Raw genomic sequence first — 20,063 nt, forward strand, 5'->3', positions numbered from 1 at the left:
TAGCCTCACTTCCTCATTGTAGTCCTCTTGAGTGGCCTGCCCTTCCTTCCAAAGGCCATAAATCCTCTTTTTCTAAGTTGCAACCCTAGCTCCCTGTTCAGCCAGGCTGGTCTTTTTCTCCAACAGCTTGTCTTTTGGCACACGGGGACAGCCTGCTCCTGTGCCTCTAAGACTGCCTTCTTGAAAAACATCCAGGCTTCCTCAGCTACTTTGCCCTAGAGGACTGCCTCTCAGGGGACTTTGTCAACCAGGCTCCTGAAAAGCCCAAAGTCTGCCTTCCAGAAGTCCAAGGTAGCAGTTCTGCTGACCCCTCTCCTTGCTTCTCCCAGAATCAAAAACACTATCAGTTCGTGATTACTGATGAGCTTGTTTAAGGTGAGATTCAGTTATCTGGTCCTGGACTCTTACGTGATTTTAGTAGCCAAACTTTTTTCTTTTCCAGCTGTTCTGCAGCAGTAATTTTTTAAAGCTTACCTTTGATCTTGGTATGCTTGCAGTCTTACAGTGCATTCTGAAGCAAAGGCTTGGCAACAGCTGTCACAACCTAATGAACAACATCTCTGAATATCAAATCTAACACAGAGCCCCGTGAGTGTGATGACTTGTTCCCAAGAAATGTCAACTCTCTTGCTATGCAGCATGTAGCAAATACGGTTTATACAGCTATCTCCCAATATGTGACTGCTAGTCTGCAGCCTAAAAATGACATAAGTTTTATAGGTGACAAAAAGCAATAATACTTGGTTGAGGTATTAATGGATGAAAATATCACCTCCATGTACAAAAAGTCTGTGCTTTGCTGATATCAGCATTTTCTAAGAGACAACCTGTGTGTTTCTTTTTCATTATTTTCTTCTCATAGCCCTAAGGGTGTCTATAGAGAAGATTAAGACAAAAGAGGTTTTTAGTGGCAAAGCAAAAATGCAATCTGCCCCACCTTTCCAGAAATTTTCAGTGAATAACATTTATGACCCAATGCCCGTGTCCAGTTATCCTAATACAATACATAAACCATGCAACTAAAAAAAGAGTAATTCGGAACTTAGAAAAATGCAAGAGAAAGACAAACATTGGCATTAACAAAAATGCAGAAAGTTTTAATGCAGCAGGCTTGGCTGGATTTCACTACACTGAGCAGATTTGCTAATTGTATTTTATTAGTTCAATCTTGTTTTCTTAGCATGAAAGATTAACAACAGATTTTTATTTTTTTTTCTTTCCCTGTGTGGAAGTAGGAGCTCTCCTAGGAACTCTATCCAGACAAAGCCATATTAAATAAGAGTTTATGAGAGTTGGATTGGATAAAATTTGGAGATGATTGATGACATGATTGCTTCTGGTTGTCTGCAGGATGTCTCAAGCTTTTAACTTTTCTGCTGGGAGTTCCACGCGTAATACTCCTGCTACATAGATCTCAACAAGGCAGCTCTAGAGAGCCACAGTGTTTAAATGTCCCTTTTAACAAGAATATTCATAGTGCACTAGAGAGAGCTTTGCTAGAGCTGAGCCTTTATGGAAACATCTGTTACTCAAATTTGGGGTTTGTTTTGTTTCTTTTAAATCAAAATATATAAGTGTGTATACCACGGCAAAGAATCAAATCTTCTTGATTTTTGATAGATCTGTCCCACAATATCATATTCCTATGTAAGCAACAACTCTGAGCATAAGAGTGGGGAGGAAAATGCAATATTCAGTGAAAGTGTCAAATTTCAAAATACTTGAGATAGTGCATACACCTGTCCTCAGACCACTCTACAGTTTTTCTAGTTAGGACATTATCTCTGTGGCTAAGTTTGAAGCTTATCACCTTTGTCCCAAGAATTAAAATAGCGCATCTGAAGGTACACCAGTCCCTATGTAGTTTTTACCAATCACATTATACTTTACTTCAGGAAAGAAAGTTTGTTGAGAGTAGCTGTAGTGCAGCAGAACGGAGTAGACACAGAAGCCCCAGCATGGGTCACACCAAACTCAAACCCAGCAGTATAAGGATATTATAGGAATCGATCAGGGCTTCAAGCAAAATAAACTTGAACTCTTCCCTGGAAATACATTTGTAGGAAACAGTATAGTACTGCTCATCAGAGAATATAGATTAAAAAGAAAGTGTTCACTGCTGTTGGATGGGGCTCCTCACTGAAAAAATCAGTGTACTTAATGCAGAATTGAAGGTATGAGAATCAGAAATTTTGTAAGCTTTCAGCTTTGTTGAATTGTAAATGTTTAAGAAATTACACTTCATTAAATATTTATTTTTGCAAAGCATACTTTACAGTTCAAAGCTTAAGGACTATCCTCTTTGTATACCTTTTTGCCTTTCAGGACAATTATAATTACTGTAGAAAACCTCATTGTAGTAATTAGCATTTTATCAATGGGTGTCAAAGCACTACCTAAAGGAGCTGAGATCTTTGTCCCTGTTTTCTGTGTGAGGAAAGAGTCAAGAGATGAAGAAGAGACTGGTAAAGGACAACTGGAAGAGTACAACAATGGCCAAAATAGGAACAGAGCCGAAGGCCAGCCTCATACGTTATCAAGGAGGCTATTCTTCCTGAGTCTTTGCTTTCTAATGAAGTTTTCTCCCAAAGATTAATACTCAAGTTATATCCTTTAGTTCTGTGTTTTTCACTGACATAGAGAACTGCAAAGCATGGGGTTTATATTTAATACAGCACTTATGCATGCATTTAAGCACTGAGCAACTGTTTCGCCTTGAAGTCCAGTGCTCTTTACCCAGATGTTTATGTGCTGAATCAGACATTTGCTACACTACACACCCTAATGCAGAAGAACAAAATGATCTATTGGATTCTTCTCTTTCCATGAAGATGACTATGGCAAAAAAAAAAAAAAGAAATAGTTTTGTTATTTTATACCAATTACAATTATTGAGTCAGATTTTTCTGACAAATTGAATATTCCCTTTCCTTCACATGTGCTGTTTTGTTTAAAACATGATAGATGTTTCTAATCCAAATGCATCTCATCTCCCACTAGGTGTAGACTAAGCCATCTACTACCCCCAGAGGGTCATTTAGATAATCGAACCTTAATTAGTTTTTAGAGATGTCCTTCCCACTGTGTTGAGTACAGGGGCAACTTGTGGTTACCAGTATCCAACCTCGCATGTCTCAGGAACTCCAGACAAGGTAGGAAAGGCCTTTTTGACTGTTTAGGAAGAAGGAACATGCCTCCTTTTTTTTGTATGCATGGTGAAACTTCCCAATAAAAGAGTACGTCAACATGTCTTCACCAGAGGTTACTGTAGCAGGTAGCGTTGCTGAAGCCTGGCTGTGCACAGGAATGAATCATTCAAGACAAGGCTGGTTTTATACGGTGTTCCACAGTAAGTCCTCAGAATGGAGAGAGCTGACATGTTGTTTGAAAAGGTCACTTAAAACCTATAGGCAGTTGGCAATTATTAATATTTATTACTTGTCTAAAGAAGTTTACGTGCAGATACTTACTCCTTAAAGGTTGTGAGCTGTGGCAGATAAAACTGATAAAGTTCCTCTTCTTATCTGTTAGGAACTTTTTCCCTTTCTCTTCCTGCTTAGAATTTTTTCTGCACATCATTTTTTTCTGGTTTTGCTCAACGATTTGGAAGTGAGGAGAAATTATATTACTATTATTATTATTTGGAGCTACACAATTATACTATTAAGGTTAATGATGCCAGCAATTATAAGGCATCTAGTTATTTGGAAGCTGTCAGTTGGGACAAATTGTTCTTTAATGTCTCTACACATGGATTACTTTGATGGGAATGTAGGAAATCGGTAGGTCAGTGCAATATTTCTTGTTGCTTTTTGCTGTCAGGAAGCTTTCCCTGCTGTCCTTGAAAAGTATCGTAGGAAAGTGTAAACCACATTATACCACCCCTTATCTTTCTTATGGGTATTAGTTACAAACATTCTCATTAACTCTCCGTCAATGAATTATGGACCAGCTATTTATGGTACAGAATTATAAATTGTCTGGGACTGTTTGTGCTCATGGGTTTCTGGCTCTGAAATTTGCCTCCTTTTTTACAAAGCTGTTAGTTTAAAACATGCCTGGATTTCTAGAGGATGAGTAGCTTTGTCATGTATGCCTTCCAAATAAAATTTTCCTTTTCTGAAAGATTTTGCATTGCTTGAAATTTTTTTTCCTCATTAAAAAAAAAATAATTGCAAATACCAAGCCAACTATCTATGCTCATATGGAGCCACAAGTCCACATGCAGTCAAGAGGGAGGAATATCTATAAGCTCAAAATTTTGCAATCACTTGTTTTGATAAAGCCAGTGGTATTTAAAACCTGGGCAGGAACACTGGTGTTTTCTGCCATTCCAAGCTCAGTTTTGAGTATTCACTAGACATCTTTCAATGAGCATATGTACTGATACCTGTTATTCCCCTGGAAGACTGTCTGGTTTATTTTGGGCAATTAGATGTGACAACATCAACATTTAGAGTATTGCTTGTATTCCCTGTACTTAGTAAAGAGAACAGCTGGTTAATACTGATAATGTATTGAAATGAACACATATGGATGCACAAATACGTAGAATTATCTAGGGAATAGTTGGCATGAATTTATGATGCTACTCTCATGCCAACTAACAATTAAAGGTTAAAAAAAAAAAAAAAAAAGCTTTCATTTCTTTCCAGTCTCAAAGTGATAAAATGCAGCAAAAAATCGATGTCTTGATCTAGGAAACACTTCAGGTTAAAATGCTATTTGCATGCTTAAAGTGAAGAACAGCATAGTAGAAAGTACTTAAAACTGCACTGCACAATGTTAACTGTAGCAGCAATAGGGGGGAGATGCTATCCTACCCACTCTGTGCAATTTCCAGGAAAAAAACCAAAAAACACAGCAAACCCCAAACTATATATTGCACTTTATTTTCAATACATGTGAAAAGCAGTGTTTTAAGTGGGAACGCAGATAGTGGTCTTGGAATTAGAGCAGCGCTAATGAACTGCTGGTGAGCTTCAGTGAGAGCGTACCCAAAGCACCTCATCACTGAGACCCATCTTAATGTACCTTTTGGTAGTAAATGGGGTACTTCTGGAATTGTGCCATTTCTGTGTTCCTTTAAAGGTGTGCGTATTTTTTATTGATTCATCCTGCAAAGCAAGGAAGCTGGAACGGGACGGAACCAAATGCAGAAAGATTTGGAGTTCATTGTTTTTGTTGTACCCTGTTTCAGCTTCCCCACCAATCTTTCCTTTCCCTTTAAGGAAAATAAAATCTCACCAACGGGTCTTATACTCGAAAGTAGCTTGTTTTAAGCAGTGAAAAATGTTCTTTGGATTTTTAACCTTTGTTACAAATACAGATCCAGTTTGCAAACAGCTCTCTGAACTAGCTGAAGTCTGAATTTTACAAGATATGAAAATTCCTTCCACTTTTAATGAGAAAGTCCAAAAATGGTTTCTTCCCCAAAGGCTAGAAAATGTAAAATATTGATTAATTTGTGTTTTCCTAAACAATTACGTAGTTCAACATAATTATCCAATAAATACTGTTTATTTAGTTTTAATATTTAATTGCTCATGTGAAACAATTACCCAGGTTTTTGCAACAACTTTGAAATCTGTTTAGGAAAATAAATACTGTAATTAGAAATTAAAAGTCCTGTTGCTCAGTATAATGACTACATTCGTTTTAAGCTATAAAACAGAGCTAGGCTTTGTTCTTTAATTACTATTATTATTATTTTTCTTAATATGTATGTGCCCTGTGCTTATTTCCTGCCGGGGGCATCACATTTGCAGAAGCTGGTCCTGAGACTATCTCCAGCCAGTTTTGCCTGTACACTATGGTGTATAGTCATGAAGAACCAGGTGACTGATTACACTGGTAGAACAAAAGGGTAAATGAGAAAACATTTAACTAACTACAGGAAACCTAATTATAATCAAAACTAAGTTCTATTTTCTCCTAATTTCGGAAATATTTTTGGTATGGGAATTATTTCTGCATCGCTAGCTGTAATTGTTTCTTAAGTATATATAAACCTTTTCACAGTTGGAAGTTGCAGCATCAGATGGGAGAATCATTTCAGGCAAAGGCTCAGTTGCAAAGCTACTAATTCTGGATCCTGTAGGGGTGTAGCCTCTCAGCTCAGTCCATAGCAGTAATTTTCTCAAGTGCACCTTTGAATTAAAATATATACATGGGGTTTGGGTTTCCCAGCACAATGGGTTCAGATCTGAACTTTGTAGCTTGGGTGGAACTATGTTTTAGTGCAGGAAAAATAGTGATATACTATCATGATTGTGACCCCCTACCAAATGGATATCTATCAAGATCCTACTGAAATCTCATTCATTTAGCTAGAGTGATGTTTTTAATGAAGCAGAACTAAACTCTAGTTGCATAGTAAAGCAGAGGACTTTCTATCCCTGCTCGAGAGAGCACTAAAGAGCATTAAATGAGACGTGGTAAACTTAGGGATGATTGTGTGTCATAGGTGCAGGAGGTCTCTTAGAGTTACTGGTGGACGTTGACTGTGGGAGGCCTTTCCTAAATGGCTTCTGAGTGACTGCCCTCAAGACTGCGATGTTAAACTCTGCTCAGCAACGCTGACCAAGCATGCTATAGGGCAGATGAGCAATGTCACTCTGACATTCGTGCTCAAGATACCTTGTCATAGCAGCTTGGTCAAGCCAATGTAGAGGGATCAGCAAAAATAAAAGTGATTTATGTAGGATTTATGTGTTAACTCCTGTGGTAGCCCCCCTTTCCCCTGCCAACAGCAGCATCTGTTTTGTCTCAGCCAAAGCAAAAACCATAGTATTTGTTTTTTCAGGGAATGAATACTGCACTGCCGAGAAAGATCATTTCATGGTGAGAGGGTTGAGGACTCATGGGCATCCTCTTTGCTTCAGTGACACCTGTGTGTGGGAGAAGGAATTGCCTATCTGCCTTTCCAAAAAGTGAGGAAGGTTTGCCGGCAAGTATTGCCATTCTCTGTGCTCCCCTGACCACAGGGAGACCTTTCACGTTGCAGTCCAGGAGATTGTAGGGAGCCCACTAGCAAGAACCCTGAAGGCAGCTGAGGCATCACGGGCCACCAGCAGTTCCAGTTTGTGCAGGAGGTTGGGCACTGTCCAGGCTGATCAACAAACATACGTGACTCTGGAACCCTTGAGATGCTGCTTCAGTACATTCCTGCAGCAGGGGCTGTCCCTCGGTTTTCCACACAGAGGATAAAGCTCATCCCAGGAGGGCAAGAATCCCTGTCGATGGAGGGAACACAAATTCATGTAACACTTTGCCTGTGCAAAAACATAAATCAAGCTTTGCATTTTTAGTCTGCTGCTTCTTTCTCTTTAATAGCTTTTTATTCAGACCTGAGGATGCTTTTCATTAATTCTGAATCCCCTTGGCAATGGCTTGCAAAAATCTATGAACAGTGTGTAAGAGTAGATTGCTTTGGTCTGATAAACAAAAAAAAAATCATTTGCCACATGCCTTGTTTGCATCAGAGGTTATCGAAGAGACTGAAGGTGCTTCAGTACCTTCATTGAACTTGATGCCACTTTTATATTTCCTGATTCTGTCTGTTCAGTTTCAGCAGAAGCCAAATTCCTCCACAAAGGGGAGCGTGTGAAGTAGTTGCCAGTAATAAGACTTGAGCCAGAGGATGACAAGTGAGCTGAAGAAGCCCGGCAGCAATGCTTGTAAGAATAGTGTGTCACGGAGATCATTTTAAGGCCGTTATTGATTAGGGGAAGATGAATGAGTCTTTTAATGGTATTCTTTGGTGTATCATTGATCTTCATAGGTCCCTACCAAGCTGCCTTCAGGTGCTTCACTGAGAGCACCATACGTCGTAGCCTGTGGCTGCGTGGTGATAAATTACACAGCACGGAGTGCTTCCCTCTGCCTTCAGCCTCCTCACCAAAATCCTGCTCGCTGCACTGGCCCGGCAGCAGGCTCCACACAGGGTCTCTTTGTTTTCCGTGGTGACTGAGTAAAGCTTCTGAAATTTAGTTGGAAAGTAGTAGGAAAGCGGCTTGCCCCTTCTATACGATTAATTGCTTGGGAGATATGTTTTCTGCTTGTGTTTGTTCTCACATAGGCAGGACATGCTGCAAAACAAACATTAGGATTACAGCTGTATCGATCGCCTGGATTGATCGGGCCTCATCCCCTGTATCATGCTGACCGCTCCTCTCGTGGTGAGGAGGTAGTGGGTCTCTTACTGAAGGCAATCCTGAACAAGGGCAGCGTCCAGTACTAGACACTACACAAAATTTTTTAAACAGATTATAGGCATCTCTTTTAAAATGTAGTATGTTTAAATAAAATCTGATTAAAGGATATTTTAAACTTTGTGAACCATAATTGTTTCTGAACAGTGCTTTCCTTTTATCACGGGAAGTTTTGTGTTTCGTACGGCACGAATAAATAAACATTGTGCAGAATGGCTTCGTGAAGAATCCATATTGCAGAATTAAAATAATGTGATCATACGCACTTTTTCTTGTTAAGGCAGCTGGGTAACTCGCATGCTGCAATTTAATGCTTCTTTATGTGCTGTAAAAATTCATGCCAGCAGTTCGATAACCAATATGTTTTGTATTGTTTCCTGCCATGACATAGAATGAGGCTGTTTCTGAAAATCTTTTAGTTGAGTGCTGTGCATATGGAGAATATTAACTATGCATGTATTCTGGAGGTACTTCTTTTTAAGAAAAATGTCAGATTTTTTTTCATAATTTTTGTAGTCTTCATTCTAATACTTCAAAAAGCCACCACAAATTACAAAGATGCATTTATTTGTACATATTTTGCATTAACGTGGCTTTGAGACATACTCTTTCACGAGAGAATGCATTTAGTATGAATACTTAAATAAAACTTTTCTTACATATGAAAGGTAATTAGATATGGAGCTCCCAGGAGCGTACTATTGAATTATAGTTAATGACTATGAAAGTATCAAGAAGACTTTAAAAGTGTTAAACTGTTTTGGACAGCCTGTATTCATACTCCAAGGTAACTTACTGCATTGTCATTAATTATTTTGGGGTCTATGTGAAATTATGGAAGCACTCAAAAAATTGTATGCCTTTCTCTTTTTTAATAGGAAATTGTAATCATAGATCTTAGGAAAAAACCTATAATCTTTAATTTTTTAAAATAGTAAATTCCCTTGGCTAATTGATTTAAAAATTAAAAAAAATATATGGTTAATTAAACATTTTCTCATTGTTGAGAAAAGCGGCAATTATGTCATGGTTCAAGTGTGATTTAAATGTTTCGGCCCATCTTCAAGTGACGAGTGATCACGATGATGACTTTTGCTGGCTCATGGCAAACCATGCCTTTAATGGGATAAGACATAATCAATCTTTATGGGATCGAAGATGTTACACTTATATTTAATATACATTAAGTACATGTAACAGGATCTCCACACAGTCTGCACCAGTGTGGCTCATGTTGAAGCGGCACCTCCTCAGTGCTGGTTCCTCTCTGGTTGTGGTTACCCTACAGGATTACCCTAATGATGAGTGATTGAGGCTCAAATTTGCTGACAGCATCACAGCCTCTGCTTTTTTTTAATAAAGGTTTTTTCCTGGCTGTTGAACCTAGTGAGAATAGACATGGAAGAAGGGACCTGAGATTGTCTGATGGAGGCCCTTGGCATGTACTTCCAACCAGCCTTAAAAAATACATCTGAGAGACAGGGATGGCAGCATCCTTCTCCTTTCAGTTGTCTGTCCTGATTCTTGGCAGCCTGGTCTGACACTGCGTCAGCAAGGTCGTGTGGGGTGGAGGAGCGTGGCCGTTTTCACTGCTCTTGGCCATCTTCACTGCTCTTGGCCATCACAACTTCAGCTGGGTGCAGGAAGGACTGGTATCCCTCCCTGGCACAGACCCTGGCCAAGGGGAAAGCAGGAGTAGCCTGTGTCTGACACGGCAATGGCAAGACAGGCCCATAATGCATTGATACGGCCAGTGGGGGCTGAAGGGGATTGCCTTGATCAGTGACTGATTGCTCTGATGTTCCTCCACTTGCCTTGGATGGCGAGAAGTTCTCTTCAGGACCCTCTAGTGGCCTTGGCCATTGGTGGTGGTGCAGGGTGGCTTCCCAGCCTGTTCTGCCTTCTTGCTGTGCAGCTTCTTTGGGAGGAAGGAGCTTACTGCTGCTTGAGGGCTTTCTCTTTCTTTAGTCACCATTTCAGCCAAAACACATGCAAAAGTATACATATTTCAGATTTTTGTTCAGATTTCTGCATTCCAGGGGGCAGAGATTTTTGGTGAAGGTAAATTCAGTGGCCTGGGAACAGCCTAGAGGCCCACTTGGTACCTCCAGATTTAAAACAGTGGTGGGAAGCAGGTGGTGTTCCCCCCGCAATACTTCTAGGCATAAATAAAGGACTGTTGAGGTCAGGGGTCTCTCTTCTAAACTTCTCTCACATTTTTGTTTTATAAGGATATTTTCCCCAAGAATGCCTCAACAATTCAAGCTGCAAATCTGCAGGCTCTGGTACATAAGCTTTTCCTGGTGACATGTTATTAATCTTAGTCGTACTGCATCTCTTCAGGTGGGAAAGTTTGACATATTTGCATTATCAATCTAATCTAAAACCTTCTGACATAACCAGACTATCTGAGTGTCCCACAAGTATTTAAAAGCAAAAATATTCTATTTCTTGCAATTCTGTAGATGTGATGAGTTCTTGTAATTATGAATTTTTCTGTGCTTCTATCTGTAAATGACACGTTGAGGGAAAGCTGTGCTAAATTTTTGCAGTTTGGCACATGTTTCATGACTGTTCTTATCTCTGACAAAAAAAGTAAGTTATTAAATAAAATGTTCAATAGTCCAGGTTTGGCTCTTACATCAGGTTGGCCCCCTGCACTCATAAGCTTCCCCCTGTTAGGTGACAGTTTAATTATCCTAATGGGCAGTTGTGATTACAGAGTGCAAGGTGACTTGTCAGGTATCCAGGCATAATGCCGTGTACATTAGAGGGAAATGCAAATATTAAATGTCAGTTTGGAAAGCTGAATCACGCTGCACACTGAATGGCTTGCCAGGGCAGAATACATGCCTAAGTGGTGGTTCCATCTTATCCTTGAACTTTTTCATCTTGTGTCTTCTCCAGGCTGCCTGGTTTCACATGAGGGGAAAGCAAAGCTCCTTACCTACAGAAGACACCTACAGATGACCTGCATTGACCTGGCCTAGAGGCACGACAGGCAGGGAGGGCTGAGAGGCTGGGTGGGCAGTAGAGTCTGCCAGTGTCCAGTCATACTTGGTGCCCTTGGCTTCTGCAGCTCCTCGAGGGTGCCAGGATCTGCCAGTGAGCCTACTGAATGAAGGAGTGATGTCCTACATGCAGCTTCATGGGGATCTTATTAACGCTTACAAATACTTAAAGGGAGGGGGGATGGGAGCAGTCTTTTTTCAGTGGTGCCCAGTGATAGGACAAGGGGTAACAGGCACAAGCTTGAACATAGGAAGTTCCATCTTAACATGAGGAGGAACTTCTTTACTTTGAGGGTAGTGGAGTGCCGGAACAGGCTGCCCGGAGAGGTTGTGGAGTCTCCCACTCTGGAGACATTCAAAACCCGCCTGGACTCTGTCCTGTGCAACCTGTTGTAGGTGACCCTGCTCTGGCAGAGGGGTTGGACTAGATGATCTCCAGAGGTCCCTTCCAACCCTGACCATTCTGTGATTCTGTGATTCAAAACTCCACAGAGTTTTGAATTATTGAGGGCACTGCCTATTTTCTTTTAGCCCATATCTCAGTCTTACTGAATTTGGCTTTTGCTGGCTGTTCTTCGTGCATCACCAACGGCATTTTGGGAGACAGCAGAAGCTGGTCTTTCAGAGGTCCAGCAGGATGCATTTTCCTTCACCATGGAAAGGAGATCTTTCATCTTGGTGAAAGCCTTCAGCCTGAGAGCTGACAAAGAGTAATCCCTAGTTCCAGGAGGACCCCGAACAAGCCAGTTCAGAAACAAACAGAAGGCACAGTTTATATGTTCAGCAGTGGTTTGTGAAGTTTATAGAAACATGGTAATTTCTGAAGTTACGATAATACTAAAAAGTGTTTTAGGGTAGAAGGTAGCTGTTGGTTGATCACAGAGCCTGTCAGGACTAGTATCATTGGCATCTTTATGGTTAAGCAGCAAGACAAGCAGAGAACTGCAGGAAATCTGCCCCCAACTCCAAAATATTGTGGTACTCCAACCAGGACCTAAGAAATCATCTCACAGCTCTGCAGAGCTCTCAGAGCTGTTGCTCAATCTCCATTATACAGTTTCTTCCAGTCACCGAAATGCAAGGTGGATGTTTTCCTGATTCCCCTCCTGGCAGGGTTCTCAGCAGGCTGCTCGGCCAAACTGGACGTGGGAGAACCCTGTGCCTGGGAGGATAATTCTGTGCAGCGAGAGGTGGTGTCTTCTGGGGACAACTCAATCTGCATGTCTGTCTTAGGAGGCATTTGTGATCCGGAGGGGTGCTGTGCTCAGTTCCTGCGGCAGTGGGAGATGTGATCACTTTGCTTTGCTTTGCAGTGACTCAGTTGAGTAAAAATCTTTCACGTCCAAGTACTTCTGAATCAGCCTGTACTTCTTCTGCCAGCAACAGTCAGGTTTTCCTGTTCTTCTTTTTGTTTCTATTTTTCTTTGTTGAGGTCTGCCCAAGACTGACTTTCACCTCTGCGGCAGATGAAGTGGTGGAAGCTGCATCTATTCTAGCATGCCCGTGGCAGGCAGTAGCGCAACAAGACTTACCTTGATCATTTATGGGTGTATTTTTAGGTATGTTCCCTGCTCATATGTGAGACTGGATTTTCCAAGAGGTGCTAGATCCTTTGGAAAAGGACTGGGTGCCTTCTCTCAGCCAGGTGGTGACCCCACCACACGCCGGGGCTGGGCTGCAGCACCCAGCAGCGTCCTGGGGCTCAGGGTAGTGCTGTGTCTGGCAAAAAGGCAAAGGGTTTGTCTCTAGCTAGAAAGGGAGTTGATGGGACCACACCAGCGTGCTGCTAGGTTTTACATGCGGCGGTGTCATCTGCCCTTGGCTGTGTAACTTGCCTGAGAGACACCAAGAGATAGAGACTGAGGGTAGCCACCAACCTCCTCTCTGGTCAGCAGCATTATCCTCAAGGAGACCAAAATCTATTGAGGTGGTGACCATGAGGGCTTCTTTGCATCATGAGGCAATAATTTTCTCTCATGGAAGTCTGTGGTTATTGGGTTTTACAGCTTAGCAATACAGCCAGGTTTAACCTGTCAGTTTACAGATTAAATGTGCGCACAAAAGAGGCTTGAATTTGGACAAACTTTTCAGTGTTGGAAGCGTGGAGGGAACAGGATGGCTGGTCTGTTGTCCCCCAGTCTGCAATGAACAAAAAGCTTGGGGCAAAGAGGGGAAATAGCTAATGCCAGCTCTGCTGTCTCAGCCAGGAAAGCTAAGATCCTAAGCTTTTCTTCTGGCATTATATAAAAGCATTCCGCTATGGCTGAGAATTATTAACATCCAGTTGTGTGGCCTCTGCATACCTGCAATGAAAGGGAATGGAGTAAAAGCAGATAAATCACTTATCTTTGTGATTTTATCAGAAAAAAGTGTGAGCAGGTGTTCCTGCCGACATATTCTGGTCTATGACCTTTAGTTTAAAGGATTTATTTTGCATTATTCCTTGCTTTACAGCTTTAAAGACATAGTAATGAGGTACTCTCTGTGCATCCTCCTACTCAGAGAAGCTATATTGAGAAGTACAGCTGCAGCCAGCGGGGTGTTAATCACCACTTACCGACAGGCAGGACTAACACAGGCAATTGGAGAGTGTGGTAATTTTCTATAGGACGTCTGCTCTCACCATCCTGTCTTCCATTAACAGGGTAACATTTGAAACGCTCAAGCATTAGCTATTTTACCACGGAGAATAGATTTATGTAAACAAACATTATTCTGGGGTGAAATTAGCCAAGGTATTAAGTTGATAAACGTGACTGTGAACGGTGCCGATGACAAGAAGGCAGGAGAAATACAGCAGTCTTCTGTGCTGTACGGAAAACCTCCACAGCCCGGGATGGTGGGCTTGGTGAGCTGGGGGCTGCTGACGTTCACGTGAGATTTCCCTCTCCTCCGTCAAGTTGAAAATGGATTTACTGTCTTCCTGCCTCTTGCTGCTGGCCTTGACAATAGGGAGTTTCAGTGTCTAGTGTCGTTTCAGACAACTATCATTAGAACGGTGATTATTCAAGTTAATAATTAAATCCTTGTACCAGGGTCCCATCACAGTGTTGTCTCCTGCAAATTATGTCATCTTCTGGCTCTTCACAATTTGCATCCTTGTTCAGTTTTAATTTTTTTTTTTAAAAAAAAGCTTCCATTAGGGATAACATTACAAGCACAAAGGACTGTATTAATTTTGGATCTCTATTACCTTTTCCAGTATTACTCAAAATTTATATTGTCTTGAATACCAGGGGACCAACATGATGGATCCAAGTGACTAATCGCAGTAGGATAAAAGGTTATTACAACCCAAAGAATTATGAGTCTCATAAAATATTATTAAAAGTTAATGTGTTTGATTTTTCTCTTAAAATTATTCAAACAATTTTACTATCTCTGGGTAGCTGCCAATTTGCAAGAGGGTAATCAGAAAATATTCCAAGGAAAATGTGAATGCATAGCTTTTGGATTGTTTCATTATGTGTTATTTTACATTTGTTATGACTTTTAAACTTAATTATCTCACAGGGTGGATAGTGATGCACTCAGTGATTTGCCAGACACCGAAATATTAAAATATAATGACTCATGGTGGAATATATGCATCAAGATATTTTCAGTGTTATTGCTTGCCTTTTAAAATATTTAGATCCAGAGCATGGATTGACACTAGCTCTCACTTTGTTTTAATAGCTCTTTAAATAGGAAGAAAAATCCTCATTTTAAAGAGAAACAAGAAAATGGCTAAAAAGCTCTGAACCTCTTGTGGTGGTACTCTGGCTTCTCTTGGCTTACCCTCATCTTCAGGTGCTAGATGGCTACATACATCAAACACACCTCCCAGATCCAATTCAATGAACATTTGTTTCTCAAAAAAAAAAACCCACCCAGAAGTCTAAGGGAAATTTGACAAGTGGTTTTTCTTTTCTGATGTTTTTATTATTTGCATGTGTACTGAGTGTTCCGTTTTTCAGAGACTGCTCTTAATCTTTTTATGATCAAGTCTTTTGATTTGCAAATTGGAAGGTGGAGAAAAATCACCGACCAACCTGACGCATTTAGCAAGCTTCTTTTCTACAGTTTTTTCTTTAAAGGGCAGGGAGAAATAGGTTAGGCAAGTTACATTTTCTTCTGTGTTTCAAACTTGACGTGTACATTTATCAGATGTGATAGGTACGAACACGGAGAGGTGGGGTGGTGCCTGCTTCTTTGACTTCATGCCAGTCTATGAACGGTGCAAGGAAAATACGCCGGGTGTGAATATTCAGTGTTCACTCACCTACCGTCTCTTCTTTAGTTGGGAATGTATGAAGTAGAAGCAGCTTTTTTGTCTGTAAGTAGTTGACGGTTTTGTTTTGGAAAGACTCATTGATGGATCAGGAGTGACCAGAGACATAGGGAGGCTGGATACAGTTTTTCCATCTCCCGCAGGCTTCTCGTGTGACTCTGAGATTGCTTAATCTCTCTCTCTCTAAAGGCAAGGATGATAATATATTCCTGCTTGGATGGGAAGACACATCCATTCCTTGGGCTTGAAACACTGTGATGGCTGGACGCATACAAATATCCAAATAGGTCTAGCATGGGGGTTGATTTTAGCAGCACACCAGCAGTACGCCAGCAGAAGCTGCTGTTGAGTCTGTAGGTGTTGCATCCTCCCACAGAAAATTTCCTCCATTTGCTCGTGCTTTAATCCCTTTCCCTTTCACCAGTGCTAGTGTCCATGCTGTGATTGAAGTAATTAATGTCAATCATTCAGTGGACAGGGAGGATGGCATACGTAGGACCTAAGGGGAATTTCAGTTGTGCAGTCCTTCAGCAGCAACAGATTTCTCTCTGCTGGCTGAATGTTGATCCTTGGGAATAGACAGGTAAAAATAGATCCAGAGGACAGATAAAAGACTACTTTTACAGCAGCTGAAGGATATGACAGTTTAAAGCAATAGCTTTTTGCTTTGTGTAACAGCCCTGCTGTATTGGAGACGCTTGCGGAGAAGGGATTGCTTTGGCTTGCCTCTCAGCCTGCAGGTTCTTGGCTCCCTTATACTTACAGTTTATAGTTTGATGTGGAACTGAATCTGAAAAAAAAAAAAAAAAGAAAAAAAAAGAGCTGTTTTAGAGAGAGGGATAAATACCAGTGAATGAGGGTGGGATTTCCTGTGACAGAATAGCATCTGAACCAGAAGAGAGCTGACCCACCTCCTCTAAACCAACCCCGATGTACAGATTTGTCTGAGGCCCGTTCCCATTGCAGAAGGCTCTCTCTCATGGTGGCCAGCATCACAAAACCGTGGGGTTGGCCATGTGAAGAGGAGATGCTGCTCCAGACTGTGTTTGGGTGTTTGCAGCATTTAAAGGCTGTGTGATCACTCCTGCGTTGGCTTAACTGTGCTTCAAAACCTGCTTTGTACCACGCATGGATACTGTTGGTTATGGGTCAGCCTCCCTGTTAGCGAGAGTGTTCGTAACTCGTGGTAGCATGGCAGCCTCTCATAGGGGAGGGCTGCACTCTGCTGAGATAAATTACGGTGCCAGCAGGCAGGAACTGATGCCAGTGATTAAACCCATCGCCTGCTCTCACCACTATTCAGAAAAAAAAAAAGAAGAGATTTTTGCATGTGGGAACTTGACAAGGAATTATAAAATAAAATACAGAAAAAAAATCCACTTCTTTTTTTTTTTCTTTTGGTTTCATTCAATTCCGTATCCTCCTTTGAGGTATTTCTGAGGCAGTGTACGCTCTGCTGAGCAGCGGAGTGTTGTTTGGCAGGTGTCACCAGGTGGCACTGCTTTCAAAATGTCATTGTGTGTGAGGAAATGCAGAGATTGGCATCTCCTTCCTGCTGACATTTTAATACACCTTTCTGATGAGGGCATTGCTGTGTGAGAGGCCGGAGAGTTTGCTTTTGGCTGATATCTTTGATTGAAGTTGCTCCCTGGGAACAGGGCATTGGGGTTTGGCTGAGTGTCTTGAAAGAAAGGATCGTCTGTGTGTTATTTGTGACAATCTCTGCTCTAGGATTAGTGTCCAAATGTAAATTACTCAATTTGCCTTTAGAGTATATCCACTCTGATTTCTCCTTCACTGAGATACCAGTCTGCAGGGTGCTGACATCTGCTAGCATTCAGAAAAGACGCAACACATGTTCCGAGAAGTTAAAAATGGAGGAGACATATTGCATTTTCTAACATTGTTTTTCCCTCTGCCAGTGCCAGTGTTTGTTCCCAGTGCTTAGGTCTGGCTATGCTTAATACAACTCCAAGTGACTTAAGTTATTACAACTGCCATCATTTCTCAGAGAAAATAGTGCCTCCACCATCCAGAGACTCTACAACATCTCTGGGCAGCCTGTTCCAGTGCTCTGCCACCCTCGAAATAAAGAAGTTCCTCCTCATGTTCAGATGGAACTTCCTATGTTCAAGTTTGTGCCTGTTACCTCTTGTCCTGTCACTGGGCACAAGTGAAGAAAGACTGTTCCCATCCCCCTGGCACCCTCCCTTTAAGTATTTATAAGCATTAATAAGACCCCCCCTCAGTCGTCTTTTCTCTAGACTAAAAAGACCCAAGTCCCTCAGCCTTTCCTTATAAGAGAGATGTTCCAATCCCCTAATCATCTTTGTAGCCCTTTGCTGGACCCTCTCCAGCAGATCCCTGTCTTTCTTGAACTGGGGAGCCCAGAACTAGACGCAGTATTCCAGATGGGGCCTCACCAGGGCAGAGTAGAGGGGGAGGATGACCTCCCTCGACCTGCTGGCCACACTCTTCTTGATGCACCCCAGGATGCCATTCGCCTTCTTGGCCGCCAGGGCACATTGCTGGCTCATGGTCATCCTGTTGTCCACCAGCACTCCCAGGTCCCTTTCCACAGAGCTGCTCTTCAGGAGGTCAGCCCCCAACCTGTACTGGTGCATGGGGTTATTCCTCCCCAGATGCAGTACCCTACACTTGCCCTTGTTGACTTTCATCAGGTTTCTCTCTGCCCAACTCTCCAGCCTGTCCAGGTCATGCTGTATGGTGGAACAGCCTTCTGGCGTGTCAGCCACTCCTCCCAGTTTTGTGTCATCAGCAAACTTGCTGATGGTACACTCTATCCCTTCATCCAGGTCATTGATGAATATATTGAACAGGACTGGACCCAGTACTGACCCCTGAGGGACACCATTAGTTACTGACCTCCAACTAGACTCTGCACCACTAACCACAACCCTCTGACCTCTATCTGCCAGCCACTGTTCAATCCACTGCACTGTCCATTCATCTAACCCACACTTCCTAAGCTTGCCTGTGAGGATGATGTGGGGATGAGGATGATTCAGGGCTCAAAAAGCACGAGTTAATATAGCCGAGCTTCATAGATTTGCTCCTGTCCTGTCAACACTTTGCTGCCATTCCCTCCAGCTTGTTTGTATTTTTTCTTATCCCAAAGCATTGTAGTTAATTCAGACATTAATACGCTTAAGTTAGCAAAGTGATACCATACAATGGGATGCTTCTGAGTGTGAAGTGACAAATTTCCCTTTTTTGCCCTAAGTGTATATGTCAAAAGCACTTCCCATATTATTTCATATTTCTGAGTCTTAAAATGTTTCCATCCCATAAAACACTTGTTTCAGATTGTATTTTTCTCATGGTTTCCCATACAGTTTTTTATAATTTTTTTCCCAAATTCTCTAAATATCTTTATATTGTTTTCATGCAGTTACTTGGCATCTTCCAACTTAGTGTCATCGTCATAATTAATTAGTGCACCTGGTATCTTTTATCTTAAAGTATTTAATCATAGTATTACTCTAGATAACATTTCATCCAACAACATTGATCAAAGTAGCACCCTTTATACGTTCCTCCTTGCAGTATTTCTAGACTTGACGTTAATTTCTATTTTTTCCCCATCATTTAATTACCAGTCTATATGGCCATGTCAACAGCTGAGAAATGTTAGCATTTTTTTCATGGATTTATGGGACAATATTAGATTTTCCAGCAGTTCGTATACATTGATTGCACTCCTCTAATACCTGAACTGTGGTGATTGAAATCCCTGCAAGTTCATGCTGTGCAAAAAGTCAGACACCTTCTACTGGAATCTAGATACACCTTTAAAAGCCTAATTTTCATCCCCTGCTTCTAAAACGTTTGGTGTCTGAGCTTACAATTTATGGGCAAAATTGCTATCACTTATCAAGCGCTCACCTCAGGCAGCCCACCACTGCATTTCTCAATGAAATCCCTCAGTGCTCTTGGTTCTTATCAGAAGTAGAAGGGTCCGAATAATCCCACGCTTACCATGAACATGCCAAACAGCATCGTAATGTCCTCTGCCAACTGACAGCAATGAACAGGTCTTGGAAAAAGCTCCGGCACAAAAAAAGGTTTGAAAAATGAATTGGACCATCATTTGTTTTGAATGATGTGGCAATAAACCAATGACTCAACAGATCACTGAGCAACCCCACTTATGAAGCTGGAGAACTCAGCACAACAGTGAAACAGGACAATAGCACTCAACTTTTTAAGTGCTAAAGAGATAGCCATCTTGTAAAAGTCAGCATTTTGTAAAAGAAGTGATGGAACCAAGTAATCTTTCCAGTAATGTAATTCACATCATCTGGGGAAAATGTCTTTGCCAGCTGGCCATCAAACACTGTGACTGATTGCTGTGTTGCTCATCAATTGCTGAAAAGAAAGGAGCATCTACCAAGCACAGGTGGTTAAGTACTCAGTGTGATGAGTGTCAGTCATTGAATTGTATTTGATCTAACCTCACTGACATCAAGAATGGGGTGATGGTGATGGTGATGGTGGCTGTGGTGAGGGGTTGCAAGCAGAAGTGAATCTAACTGTATGGAGCTC

General features: G+C 41.5%; 1 protein-coding gene across 1 annotated transcript in view; it reads left to right on the forward strand.

Moving 5' to 3' along the window:
* Positions 1 to 271: 271 nt before the first annotated feature.
* Positions 272 to 20,063, forward strand: part of HS6ST3 (heparan sulfate 6-O-sulfotransferase 3) — a gene marked incomplete at its 5' end in the record, with an annotated part of 42,988 nt that continues 23,196 nt past the window's right edge. The window contains one exon of the mRNA XM_009891659.1: positions 272 to 291. Within this exon, the coding sequence (XP_009889961.1) occupies positions 272 to 291 (20 nt within the window). The remainder of the gene's footprint in view (positions 292 to 20,063) is intronic.

The sequence above is a fragment of the Charadrius vociferus genome, unplaced genomic scaffold (genome assembly GCF_000708025.1).
Source record: "Charadrius vociferus isolate BGI_N301 unplaced genomic scaffold, ASM70802v2 scaffold110, whole genome shotgun sequence".
Taxonomy (NCBI): Eukaryota; Metazoa; Chordata; class Aves; order Charadriiformes; family Charadriidae; genus Charadrius; species Charadrius vociferus.